Genomic DNA, 14,381 nt, shown 5'->3' on the forward strand with positions numbered 1-14,381 from the left:
AAAACCAACATGGCAGCGGTAATAAATCACATTAAGAGACTTCCGTACAACCAGACCAGTGCTCTACATTCTATACGTCTATGTCCCTCCCAGAAAGGAAAGCTTTTAATTTCGTAATGGATCATTTTGACAGTGTTGGTGGCGTCCTCACCACATACTGACCTCCAGCCGAAGCACATTACTCAGCCCAGGCAGCATTCGCTTACAGTACAAAGCGACACCACATACACGCAGCTTGGTGACACAGTGGACTCGGCACCTCTCTATTGATTAAACCACCTTCGGGCAGACAGCACCTGGCACTCAGTGACAGGTGTCACTTCGGTGTATTGTCATTTAGTATTGATCGCTACAATCTCATCACAAGCGGCGGCTGGCACATTGATCTTCCCAATGGACACACCGTCAGTCACCTCTATTAAAAGACTGAGAGAGCAGATAAATAGTCCTAAAAAGCATAGATGAGGAGGAATATTTTGAATCAAGAATATAAAACAACATCTGGATACTTCATGGTAGCCCAGTAACAGTTAGAGATGCTACCTCAGTAGAAGCATTTAATTCCCATTTTAAAATTAATTTGTATACTCTAGCCAAGGGTTGTCAAATAAAGACACCTACAGACTGTTTTCTGTGTTTAAAAATAGAAGAAGCACTTTCTGAAAATGTACAAATCATAACGTTGTTGTTTTTTTACACTTACATGTCGCGGTTAATAGTATTCTATGTGTATTTGTCATTATTTATATTTTCTGAATGAATGATGTGATAATGTTCATCAGTCAACTCAATGGTGTTCATTTTCAATTTATCAAGATGAAAAAAAATCAAAATCAAATTACAGTATGCCATGTATGTAGTTTGATCATTTTCCTCGATTGATGTACTACTATCATGTGGTTTATTTTGTACATATGTACCATCATCCAGAGATACAAAAAATTGTTATTGCAACATCCAGTAGACACATGTAGAAGAACAGTTTCTTTCATTTAAAAATCTTAGGTTAATTTGTATACTTAGCAAACTCATCCCACGGGCCGGACAAAACCTGTTCGCGGGCCGTACGTGTGACACCTCTACTCTAGCCTTTAAATAGACCGCTTTTAGACCAGTTGATCTGCCATCTCTTTTCACAGAGTAGGTAACCACAGATGACGCGCTAGCTGTTCAAAGTCGGGACCCTGGGGTGGACCACTCATCCGTGCATCAGTTGAGGACGTCTCTGCGCTTCTGACCCGTCTCCACCCAAGACGATCTCTGACTGCCCCCACTATGGACTGGACTCTCACACTGTTATCTAGATCCACTCGACGTCCATTGCACAGGTCGCCCGGGGGGGAGGGTCCCCACATCTGCGGTCCCCTCCAAGGTTCCTCATTGTAATCCCATTGGGTTAAGGTTTTTTTTGCCCTGATGTGGGATGTCGTTGTGATTGACTGGGGGGACGGCGTGGCGAAGTTGGGAGAGTGGCCGTGCCAGCCACCTGAGGGTTCCTGGTTCAATCCCCACCTTCTACCAACCTTGTCACGTTTGTTGTGTCCTTGAGCAAGCCACTTCACCCTTGCTCCTGATGGGTGGTGGTTAGGGTCTTGCATGGCAGCTCCCGCCATCAGTGTGTGAATGTGTGTGTGAATGGGAAATAATGTCAAAGCGCTTTGAGTACCTTGAATGTAGAAGAGGGCCACACAACTATAACCCATTTACCATTTATTTACCATTGATTGATTGATTGATCATGACTGTAAAGAACACCTTTATTGATGTGGTCACTTGGATACTTACCTTGGACTCCCAAGTGAGCTTCCAATCACAACGTGAGGCCATCTAAAAGTCTTTACTGACAACCCGTGATCTGATTGGCTATGGCAACTGTCCATCACCTCTATTTGGCCGTTCACTTACAGTGCACAGATGCCCGCATTGTTGATTCTGAAGGCTCCGGGCAGATTTTGTACAGCATGGCAACATAAGATAGCTGAATTCTGATTGGATATAAACTCTAACCTAAAAACAATACTTTTTATAGTCTTTGGTATGATTCGGCCAGGGTTTGAAATCCCAACCTACCGACCTCAGGGCGGACATTCTAACCACTAGGCCACTGAGAGGGCTAGTAATAGGGCAGTACAAGTACCTGGGAGTTCACTTGAACAGCAGACTGGACTGGAAGGACAACAGCAGACTCTTTTTCCTGAGGAAGCTTAGGTCCTTTAATATGTGTTGGATATCTTTTATCAGTCTGTTGTGGCCACTGCCCTGTACTTTGCAGTGCTTTGTTGGGGGTGCAGCACCAGCAAAGAGGGACTTAGACCGGATTGACAAACTGATTCGGAAAGCCGGCCAAACTATTGGCATGTGGTTGGAGGCGTTTGTGTCAGTGGGGGACAGGAGGACACAGGCTTTGAGTTTTTCCTTGCCCTAATGTGTTGTAGCTTGTGTAGCCCTTTGAGACACTCGTGATTTAGGGCTACATAAGTAAAGTGAAGTGAATTATATATATAGCGCTTTTCTTGAGTGACTCAAAGCGCTTTACATAGTGAAACCCAATATCTAAGTTACATTTAAACCAGTGTGGATGGCACTGGGAGCAGGTGGGTAAAGTGTCTTGCCCAAGGACACAACGGCAGTGACTAGGATGGCAGAAGCGGGAATCGAACCTGCAACCCTCACGTTGCTGGCACAGCCACTATACCAACCGAGCTATGCCGCCCCAGTAAACTTTGATTGATTGATTGATTGATTGATTGATTGATTGATTGATTGATTGATTGATTGATTGATTGATTGATTGATACTCTCTATTTTATGCTGCTGCTGTTACATATACTGTAATATTGTACATGGTAATTGTTATATATTGTATATATATACTATATAAAAAATAATGTATCAGTATATATAATATACTGTTTATATAATATGTAAATATTACGTATATGTTATATTATATTTTGCTACTAAGGTACATTTTTTGTCTACTTTATACCTGTATTATCCTTTTCATCCTTACATGTTCAATCCTTTGTAACTGCACTACCCTGTGGAACAATTTCCCTTGTGGATCATTAAAGTTTGTCTAAGAAAAAAAAAAAAAAAGTTTGTCTAAGTGTATAATACAAGGACTAAGCAAAACTGCTGCTAATAGGTAGGGTCTTACGGAGAGAGCGGCTAACCTGAATTTCCCCCCGGTATTAACAAACTACAGTATTTCCTTGAATTGCCGCCGGGGCGCTAATTAATTTAAAACATCTTCTCACTCCTGCGCTTACCAAAGGCATGCGGTAAAAGTAAGCATGCGCTAATTATCTTTAAAACCTCTTCTCACTTACCAAAGGTATGCAGTAAAAATTTGAGTGTGATGTTAGCTTGGACCTTAAATCCTACTGAATAGCTCTTTATCTTCTTCCCTTTATGCGATTTCAAATTACCGGTATTGAAATCAACCTCCTCCATTTTGAAAACGATGACAGGGGAAGTGTCACTCGTGACGTCACGAGTTTGACCAGGCGGTAATACTAAGCATGCGCTAATTATTTTGGGAAGCGAGTTTGACCCGGCAGTAATTCAAGGCAGGCGCATACTATATGCCCTGCGGCAATTCAAGGAAATAAGATATCTCTCTACCCATCTAACTAGTTTTTCACCGCAACAGTATGAACTGAGGGTCACACAGGATGCACTTTAATTAAAAAAACATAACAAATGTGTCGGTAAAGGAAACTCTTTGGCAGCCCTGTAAGATAAAGAGTGCGGTGTGATATGTCTTGTTACATTTACCATTCCTCCAGCAGCCAAGCTCAGCCTCCAGCCTCTGCACGGTCTCCTTCAGCAACCTGTTCTTCTCCTTCTCCTTTTCGTACTTCCTCTTCCACTGTTCGGCCGTCAGCTCAAGGTTCACCGTCACAGTGTTTCGGATGGTCTTTGCCCTAATTTAGGGATGAGTGGAAAAAAGAAGGGGAGAAGGGATGTAGAGTGGGGACAGAGCAGATAAGGAGGCGGGGGGGGGGAAGAGACAATAGAAGCTTGAGCCATTCAGCTTGCATGGCATGAATTAGTATGCATATTGGGTTTGTGCCAGCTGTGCTTGATGGTGCATGCAGGAAGGAGGAGGAAAGCAGAGCGAGAAGTCCAAATTCTGTTTAAATGAGCCATCTAAATATCCTCTCACTAAAGATTACACAGTATGTGTAGATGCGAACACAGCCACTAAATGTATTTGTTCATTTTAAAATAGGTGACCTGTTCAGAGCACTCAGCTTTGATGCCACCCTTCAAAGGAAGAACTCCCCCTCGTATTAACCAGCTGAACCAACACTTACCTAAAATTGGCTATGAAAAAAAAAAACTCATTAAACAAGGTGACACCAAAAGTTAAGGGAAAAGAATGAAGACAAGGTGTAAATCCTCCTAACCCTACAAATTAACACTAGGGAACGCCATCGCCCAGGACAAGAGTCAGTAATCAGAACAACGGCAGATATCTAAGGCCATGTCTACACTAAGTTGTTTAACCACTTAAACAAATATTTATTTAACCTAAGCCCCGTTTCAGCCACACTAAACCCCTTCTCAGACAGTGCGCCATGTATTTCTTGAATCTCAAGCACTTAGCTTTGTATGGACTCTTGATCGTTTCCAAACTGAGTTCGGAGAGGAAGTGACGCCGGAAAGACAGCGCCCCACACAGGAAGTGACGCCAGAAAGAACGCGCCACAGCCAGCTTCATAATAAAGCGGTTTCGTAACTCAGAGCTAAACACTGGAAATATGGAGGTGAGTCATCCAGACATGCCCGTGTTTCTCCTTCTTCTACATGTACAGACCATACTTGCCAACCTTGACACCTCTGATGGTGGGGGGGCGGGGGCGGGTGTACACACATGTATATATATATATATATATATATATATATATATATATATATATATATATATATCCATCCATCCATCCATTTTCTACCGCTTATTCCCTTTTGGGGTCGCGGGGAGCACTGGCGCCTATCTCAGCGGAAGTCGGGGTACACCCTGGACAAGTCGCCACCTCATCACAGGGCCAACACAGATAGACAGACAAAATTCACACTCACATTCACACACTAGGGCCAATTTAGTGTTGCCAATCAACCTATCCCCAGGTGCATGTCTTTGGAGGAGGGAGGAAGCCGGAGTACCCGGAGGGAACCCACGCATTCACGGTGAAAACATATAAGCTCCACACAGAAAGATCCCGAGCCCGGGATTGAACCCTGACTACTCAGGACCTTCGTATTGTGAGGCAGACTCACTAATATATATACATACATATATATATATATATATATATATATATATATATATATATATATATATATATATATATATATATATATATATGTATATATATATATATATATATATATATATATATATATATATATATATATATATATATATATATATATATATATATATATATATATATAGGGCTTCACGGTGTAAGAGGGGTTAGTGCATCTGCCTCACAATACGAAGTTCCTGCAGTCCTGGGTTCAAATCCAGGCTCGGGATCTTTCTGTGCGGAGTTTGCATGTTTTCACCGTGAATGCGTGGGTTCCCTCCGGGTACTCCGGCTTCCTTCCACCTCCAAAGACATGCACCTGGGGATAGATTGATTGGCAACACTAAATTGCCCTTAGTGTGTGAATGTGAGTGTGAATGTGAGTGTGAATGTTGTCTGTCTATCTGTGTTGGCCCTGCGATGAGGTGGCGACTTGTCCAGGGTGTACCCCGCCTTCCGCCCAATTGTAGCTGAGATAGGCACCAGCGCCCCCCGCGACCCCAAAGGGAATAAGCGGTAGAAGATGGATATATATATATATATATATATATATATATATATATATATATATATATATATATATATATATATATATATATCCCGTGTGGAGTTTGCATGTTCTCCCCGTGAATGCGTGGGTTCCCTCCGGGTACTCCGGCTTCCTCCCACTTCCAAAGATATGCACCTGGAGATAGGTTGATTGGCAACACTAAATTGGCCCTAGTGTGTGAATGTGAGTGTGAATGTTGTCTGTCTATCTGTGTTGGCCCTGCGATGAGGTGGCGACTTGTCCAGGGTGTACCCCGCCTTCCGCCCGATTGTAGTTGAGATAGGCGCCAGCGCCCCCCGCGACCCCGAAAGGGAATAAGCGGTAGAAAATGGATGGATGGATGGATATATATATACATATGTTCACTGGAGAAGTGTGATCTACAAAATTTGCAGGCAGCATACCCCTTTCCCTTCAAGCTGTCTTGGATGTACTGAAATTTTTTTTTTCCAATCATTTTGGAACGTGCAAGCGTACTTCTTCTTACTCGTCGTCCCCATGTTTCTTCTTCGTTCTTCTGCTTCGTCTCTGTTACGTTTTTGGACAATACTACTTGCCGTAGATTTGAAGCAATGCATGATGGGAATCCAGATTTTGTGTTTCAGTGTATTAACTTGCCGGCTGGAATAAACACACGGTGAGAAATGGCTCTGTGTCTGCCTACTTTATAGGTTACTTTATGTAAACCTAAGGATAACGGAGAGAGGACGCTAAAGGCAGTGCCTTTAAGGCACGCCTCCAATATTGTTGGCTGGGTGGAAATCGGCAGAAATTCGGGAGAATTTTTGTCCCGGCAGATTTTCGGGAGAGGCACTGAAATTCGGGAGTCTCCTGGGAAAATCGGGAGGGTTAGCATGTATGGTACAGACACTTGTGGAAATCACACATGAATACCTTAAGAGAAAGCCATTGCAGCTATTTGAGATACAACACTACTCAGACGGCAAGAGAACTTTCCAATGTCCAGGTCAACTGTGATTCTACTTAGCGAAAAACTTCATCCATTTGTCGAAGGAGAGTCAACAAGAATGTGGGCTCCCGTGGATGTGATAAAAAAGGTAGCGTGTGCTTTGTATTACCTGGCCGATGAGGGAAGACTAACTACGGAAAATGGAGAATGCTTTTGGACTGTCAAAGCAGACTGTATCAGTTATTGTCCGCCATGTATGTCACAGACTCAAAGTCTAGGTCCAAAGTGTATAAAGTCCCCAAAAAGGTGAAGGCAAAAGAGTCAGGCGTGTCCTGACCAGATATAACCAACCCTAGTTTGATTGATGTAAAATGTTCTTAATCACATTGATTACGTGTCTAATAAAGATGTGATTAATTTACAATGTCTCAGGTGTGATTCATTACAATAGGGCACACTGGATTCCAGTTAAATGAATACCACATGTAACCCATTTTTAAAATTCCCAGAGACTTTTATTTTGAAGGGTTACTTCCTTCCCCAAAATGGCGCTTGCTTCCTTTTAAGGAAGTGCAGCGCACTTCACTCGTCCCTCATGTCTGCTGTGGCTGCGTGCTGTGAGACGTACTGGAGACAAACTCGCAAAATCTTCTCATTCTCACACTTTGCAAACATCATAATTAGGTGAGTCTTTTACCATAGCATAATCAACGGAATTCCAAAATCACAATCATGTGCCATGTCGCCAATATTACGTTTGCATCTGTTTTTAGCATAGGCGCTAACCGCTGCTATTTCCCCATACAGCCAACCTGTTCGATTAACTATCGGACTGTGCAGGTGTGTTGTTTTGCCCTCGATTACTCAGGTCAGGATTTTTTTCTGGGAAGGAATACCCGGTGCCCCAAACAACCTGAGCTCCCTATCCACCTTTACACTCAACTCAACAAAATGGCGAGCTAAACAACTGTGCGGTTGGACAAGCATTTTTTTCTCCTCCACTGCGAACCTTTTGGATTACTTTTGTTTTTTGAACTGAACTTTTGGACTGACGCAAAAGTCGTTGCATTTGCGTACCTTTTTGAACTGAACTGTGGACTGGTTCCGAGAAGGAAGCAGGATTGTATCTTGTATTTTTGTTTTGGGTATTTTTTTATTTTCTATTGTGTTATCTGTGGTATTTATGTTCTTGTATCAATACATTTAATGCAGTCAAAACCAAGATAACTAGTTGTCGTCGTCTTTCACACCACAGGCCCCTTGATGAACCATCTTCAGTCACACAAGTTACAGTCTTAACCCGACTAGCCCACACTAGCGATACACACAACACTGGATATTGTTCATCTGTCCAACCATTTACTACCGCTTGTCCCTTTGGGGGTGGCGTGGGGTGCTGCAGCCTATCTCAGCTGCATTTGGGTGGAAGGCGGCGTACACCCTGGACAAGTTGCCACCTCATCACAGGGCCAACACAGATAGACAGACAACATTCACACTCACATTCACACACTAGGAACCATTTAGTGTTGCCAATCAACCTATTCCCAGGTGCATGTCTTTGGACGTGGGAGGGGCCTATCCCCAGGTGTATGTCTTTGGAGGTGGGAGGGGCCTATCCCCAGGTGCATGTCTTTGGAGGTGGGAGGGGCCTATCCCCAGGTGCATGTCTTTGGAGGTGGGAGGGGCATATCCCCAGGTGCATGTCTTTGGAGGTGGGAGGGGCATATCCCCAGGTGCATGTCTTTGGAGGGGGGAGGAAGCCTAAGTACTCGGAGGGAACTCATGCAATCATGGGGAGAACATGCAAACTCCTCACAGAAAAGATCCCGAGCCCGGGAATTGAACTCAGGACCTTAGTATTGTGAAGCACATGCACTTACCCCTGGCACACCGTGCTGCCCTGGATATTGTTCAGATATTGTTCAGGTTAAATTTAAGACCTTGCACACAAAGCAACACTGGAACGCATTTTTCGAGCATGCGTATTAGGTCGCGTTGCCCCGGCGGACGGAGGAGGGAGGGTCTTAAACGACCACACGGATAGGTTTGGATGGGATTTACCCTGGATAACCAGTATTGGTTATATTGGTATTGGTATATATGTTCTACATTGCTAGCAATAGTGTTTGTGTTTCCTCTTCATCCACCATGCTAGAAGGTTGCAGGGAGAGTGCAAAATTGTTTGTATTCAGACAGGGAAAACGCAAGAATAGCTTTTTCGGATGTGCCCACCTTGATTTTTGACCTCATACTTGGAACGCTCAGAACTCGTCGGTTACATCATTCCCAGCTCCGACTTACAACTTCCGAGGTAAACGGAACGCACCATCAGTTCTCTGTCTTTCTGTCATTTTTTTGGCTACGTTCACACTGCAGGGTATGACGCCTAACTTGGATATTTTTTGTTGAACAGGATGTTATATGTATTCTTTCACATAAAAGAACATTTATAATGTCTAATGTGAACAGAGTGCGTCGATGACATGACCCACTGTGCATTGTGTTTTACGTGTCTCACTCCTGGTGCATGCTGGATGTGGCTATTTCAAACAATTTGTTCAAGAAGAAATTGATAAATCTAAGAGATGATTTGACAAAAACAGACTGACTTCAAAACGACAGCAATTGCGTGCATCCGGGCACAGACGCACACGTCCTTCGTAGCAGTCATGGTGCCTTTACAAGATTCCAACTGAAATAAATGGACCTGGCAAGAAGCACATAACACAGGCCTTATTCCTTTATGCTCCTGTTTCCCTTGTGTGTCCAAATATGTGTGTGCCTGAATATCCTGTTTCCACTCTTCATGACATTCCTTTTTCTGTCTCCCACTTCTTGGAGGGATTCTGACTGTTCCAACATTAGATGAATCTGGCCCTGAACTCATTTAGATTCAGATTACAGCCAAAGCTTGATGTGTCTCGGTTCCCCACATACAGTGTTCTTGTCCCGTGTTTCATTGCCAGACCTCTGATTTTTCTTGGGAACCCAGATTGCATTACACAACTAGTGGTTCCCTCCCATCCGGGGCAGTCTCAATGTCTTCACTGTTCCTCGCGCGCAGACTGTCTTTTGGAAGGGTTTCAATTCCTTATAGTCTGGAGTACTTGACGTCCCACAGCACTGTATCAAAGACTCAGGTGGACCTGGAATCCCAGCCGGCTCCCGGAGTGGTTGCGATGTCGCTGCAATCCCTATCGGTCTATTGGGCTTAAGGGCCCAGCCGTCTCTTAGAGCAGCAAAGTCCAGCCTTTTTTGCCTGGCATCCAGACTTTCTACTAGACTTCTCCAGAGGGTTCCTCCTCCTTTTTTTGGCTGATTGAGCAACAGTTTCTGTTTGACCTAAAGGCTGAAATATACTTTCTCGTCACATTGCTTGCGTAAGGGATTCCGTCGTGCTCCTCCCTCTGCATACCCTCCCTCAGAAATTTTAGCTCCGCGTCAGCTGCAACATAGACCGCAGAGCTGTGAATTGTTAGCTTTCACAGGGGAGGTTCCATGAGCACAGGTGACGCTCATTGTGCCTGAAATGCTCAAATTATGGTATGAGATAAAGCAACACTGATTGAAAATGTGCATTCAAACTGATCTTGTCTACCTAATATTGATGCGCATTACTGAATGTGTCGTTTGGCAGCTTGTTGTGTTGTTGTTGCACCCAGAAGAAGTCACGCAAAGTATGACACTCTTTTTAACTTTTATTGACAACGGAATTAGCCCTATTTGTGTTGTCCCACTGCTGACATCCACGGATTAGCCATATGTGGTATGAAATGGATAATGAGACCACTCACAAAACGGGACCGCTTCATGGTAGTCAATCGTCTCCGTGAATCCATCTTTGCTAAGCCTATCATCAGGCTGAATCCATCTTTCTGTGGCCAAATCACACCACCGAATCCATTTTTCCAAACACCTATTACATGTGCAGCTCATTTTTATGACTGCCCTCTCACAGCACAAATATAAACATTTCTGTCTCGCTCCTCCAGAGCGATCATTTGAAAACGGAGCTGTTTGCACTTCTTCTGCCGACAATAGGGCTGCTTTTTGTAAGCCTATTATAAGTTTCACTATTAGTAATATCTCAAAGCAGCACTAAGTAACTTTTCAACCTTCATAAAATATGTTCATAACTGAGATAATGGACGGACTTACAACTTGTTGAATGACACCTCTGTCATTTTCAGGGGGCGGGTCTGTATTGCTTTCACTGCCACTAAGCAACTTTGAGGAGGATGGCAGGAACCCTGGCACACAAAAAACTACAAATGTGCAGACTGATCTACAGCACATTCGTTAAAAAGATGGAAGTCGATGCGAACACCTATGTGCAACTAGTGATATTTTGGCATAATATGCAAAACCACTACAAAAAAACTATACGTTATGTCTGAGGAAATAAAAATAGTGAAAGGGAAGCTACCCAGGTAAATGCACAGTCAAGGATCAACATTGGCCCTGCTCTCACCCACTGGCATGACCTCAGACAAGGAGGGATTTACTGCTAAACTAGGAAGTGACATTGGATGCTCAAATCAAAATGCTAATGCTAAAGTTAGCTATTAGAAACTTGCGTGGTAGGAATAAATAGCCACCAGCTTGATAGTTTGCAGTTCCACACAAACAGCCACGCAACAAACTTAAAGGGGAACATTATAACAATTTCAGAAGGGTTAAAACCAATAAAAATCAGTTCCCGGTGGCTTATTTTATTGTTCGAAATTGTTTTCAAAATTTTACCCGTCCCGGAATATCCCTAAAAAAAGCTTTAAAGTGCTTGATTTTCGCTATTTGCTTAAGCCACTGTCCATTTCCCTGTGACGTCACATAGCGATTCCAATACAAACAATGGCGAAAAGTACAGCAAAATATAGCGACATTAGCTCGGATTCAGACCCGGATTTCAACGGCTTAAGCGATTCAACAGATTACGCATGTATTGAAACAGATGGTTGGAGTATGGAGGCAGATAGCGAAAACAAAATTGAAGAAGAAACTGAAGCTATTGAGCGAATAGCTATTGAAACTTTTTGGCCATCTTTGCGTTAGCATCGCCGGTAAAATGTGCTGACCAACCGATCAGGACTTTCGCATTGACACTGGATCAACTTAAATCCGTCGATTGGTAAGTGTTTGTTTCGCATTAAATGTGGGTGGAAGGAAACGCTGGATGTAAATATAGTTTTAAATGTACATACAGGTAGCCTAAATAGCATGTTAGCATCGACTAGCTGGCAGTCATGCCGCGACCAAATATGTCTGATTAGCATATAAGTCAATAACAACAACACTCACCTTCATGATTTTGTTGACTTTATCGTTGGGAATGCATCTGCTTTGAGTGTCGCAGGATATCCAGACATTTTTGCCATCTCTGTGCCATCTCTGTCGTAGCATCGCCGGTAAAAACCAAACTGGGGACTTTTGCATCTCTTGACACTGGAGCAACTTAAATCCGTCGATTGCTAAGTGTTTGTTTGGCATTAAACGTGGATGGGGGGAAAGGCTAGATGTAAATATAGCTACAAATGAGGCATAATGCTGCAATATGTACACACAGCTAGCCTAAATAGCATGTTAGTATTGATTAGCATGCCGTGCTAATCGATACACATTCTACGTAAATCAACTTGAATCCGGCCCTGATCGTGTTGTTACACCCTCCGACAACACACCGAAGAGGCATGATGTCTCCAAGGTACCGGCAAACAGTCGAAAAAACGGAAAATAACAGAGCTGATTTGACTTAATGCGTCTGATGTGTAGGGAAAAATGGCGTTGACGACCGATGTGACGTCACGTTCTGACGTCGTCGCTCAGAGAGGCATAAACAGAAAGGCGTTTAATTCGCCAAAATTTACCCATTTAGAGTTCGGAAATCGGTTAAAAAAATATATGGTATTTTTTATGCAACATCGAGGTATATATTGACGCTTACATAAGTCTGGTGATAATGTTCCCCTATAAAAAGTATTGTGTAAAGAAAAAAATCGCAATGACTGCAAACCACAAATATAAAGTTTGAGTACCCCACCAACTCCAAAACCCTCAAATCAAGACTCAAAAAATCCCAGAACAAGCTAGTCAGGTTACTTCTAGACCTCCACCTCAGATCACACCTCACTCCTACCCACTTCTCCAAAGTGGGCTAGCTCAGGGTCGAGAACAGAATAAAACAACTTGCAAATTCGCTACACCTCCCTGATACCGAGGTGCATGTCAAACTATTTCCATAACATAAACGACTGCCATAAACACAACACCAGGGGGAGCTCCACAAACCACGTTAAACCCAGATTCCGATCTAACAAAAGGCTTAACTCATTCTCCTTCTATGCCACATCAATATGGAATGCACTCTCAACAGGTGTTAAAGAAAGTGCATTTCTATCGTCCTTCAAAACCACAATAAAAGAACACTACCAGACAACTACAACCCTAGCCCAGCCCTTCTCCCCACCACATCCCACCTCCCCGGACTGTAAGTAATCAAAGGTAAATAATCAAATGTATATACTTGTTATTATGCTTTCTGAACTCACTATGTTCATTGCTCACTGTACATATCCTACCAAGTCGGACCTACACTGTTTCAATGTCCATTTCTCAAATTATATAATTGTTGATGACTGAAGTGCTAAAAGCAACCCAACCTGTCCACTGGCGCCATCAAAATCAACCAAAACTGAAAGTTCCTCAGTGGGGCTTTAAGTTTTTACGTTGTGATCCGAAACATTATTGCTAATGCATTTTTTGCATATGAATATGAATAAAGACACTTATTACTTATTACAACACCAGTCTGTTGCTGTATCCGTCACGTTTGGACGTGAAACATTTTTGCCATTGTTGCTTGCGTTAGGCTTAACTATATCCATCCATTCATCCATCCATCATCTTCCGCTTATCCGAGGTTGGGTCGAAGGGGCAGCAGCCTAAGCAGGGAAGCCTTCCCTCTCCCCAGTCACTTCATGTAGCTTTTCCCGGGGGATCCCGAGGCATTCCCAGGCCAGCCGGGAGACATAGTCTTCCCAATGTGTCCTGGGTCTTCCCCGTGGCCTCCTACCAGTTGGACGTGCCCTAAACACCTCCCTAGGGAGGCGTTCGGGTGGCATCCTGACCAGATGCCCGAGCCACCTCATCTGGCTCCTCTCGATGTGGAGGAGCAGCGGCTTTACTATGAGTTCCTCCCGGATGGCAGAGCTTCTCTAAGGGAGAGCCCCGCCACCCAGCGGAGGAAACTCATTTCGGCCGATCTACGTTCCCATCCTCACCTATGGTCATGAACTTTCGGTCATGACCCAAAGCTCATGACCATAGGCGAGGATGGGAATGTGGATCGACCTGTAAATTGAGAGCTTTGCGTTCCGGCTCAGCTCCTTCTTCACCACAACAGCTTGACTATATTTTTGAATATTAATTTGTCAGATTCAGTTAAAACTACTTTTATATGGAACATGCTTGTGATGTATATCATAATTGATTTCATCAAACAAATTAGAACTAAAGTCATGAAGATCGATTAATGTTTAGCACCTCCAAACCCCGCCACCCCCACCACCCACCCCTCCTAGCCCTGGGGCATAGGCGCCGTTCT

At 43.5% G+C, this 14,381-nt stretch overlaps 1 protein-coding gene across 1 annotated transcript in view; it reads right to left on the minus strand.

Annotated features, from left to right (window-relative positions):
* LOC133542406 (kinesin heavy chain-like) overlaps positions 1-14,381 on the minus strand; it is a 396,917-nt gene that overhangs the window by 233,780 nt on the left and 148,756 nt on the right. Inside the window, exon 11 of the mRNA XM_061886494.1 lies at positions 3,781-3,929. Coding sequence (XP_061742478.1) covers positions 3,781-3,929 — 149 coding nt within the window. The remainder of the gene's footprint in view (positions 1-3,780; positions 3,930-14,381) is intronic.

The sequence above is a fragment of the Nerophis ophidion genome, linkage group LG02 (assembly GCF_033978795.1).
Source record: "Nerophis ophidion isolate RoL-2023_Sa linkage group LG02, RoL_Noph_v1.0, whole genome shotgun sequence".
NCBI classification, from domain to species: Eukaryota; Metazoa; Chordata; class Actinopteri; order Syngnathiformes; family Syngnathidae; genus Nerophis; species Nerophis ophidion.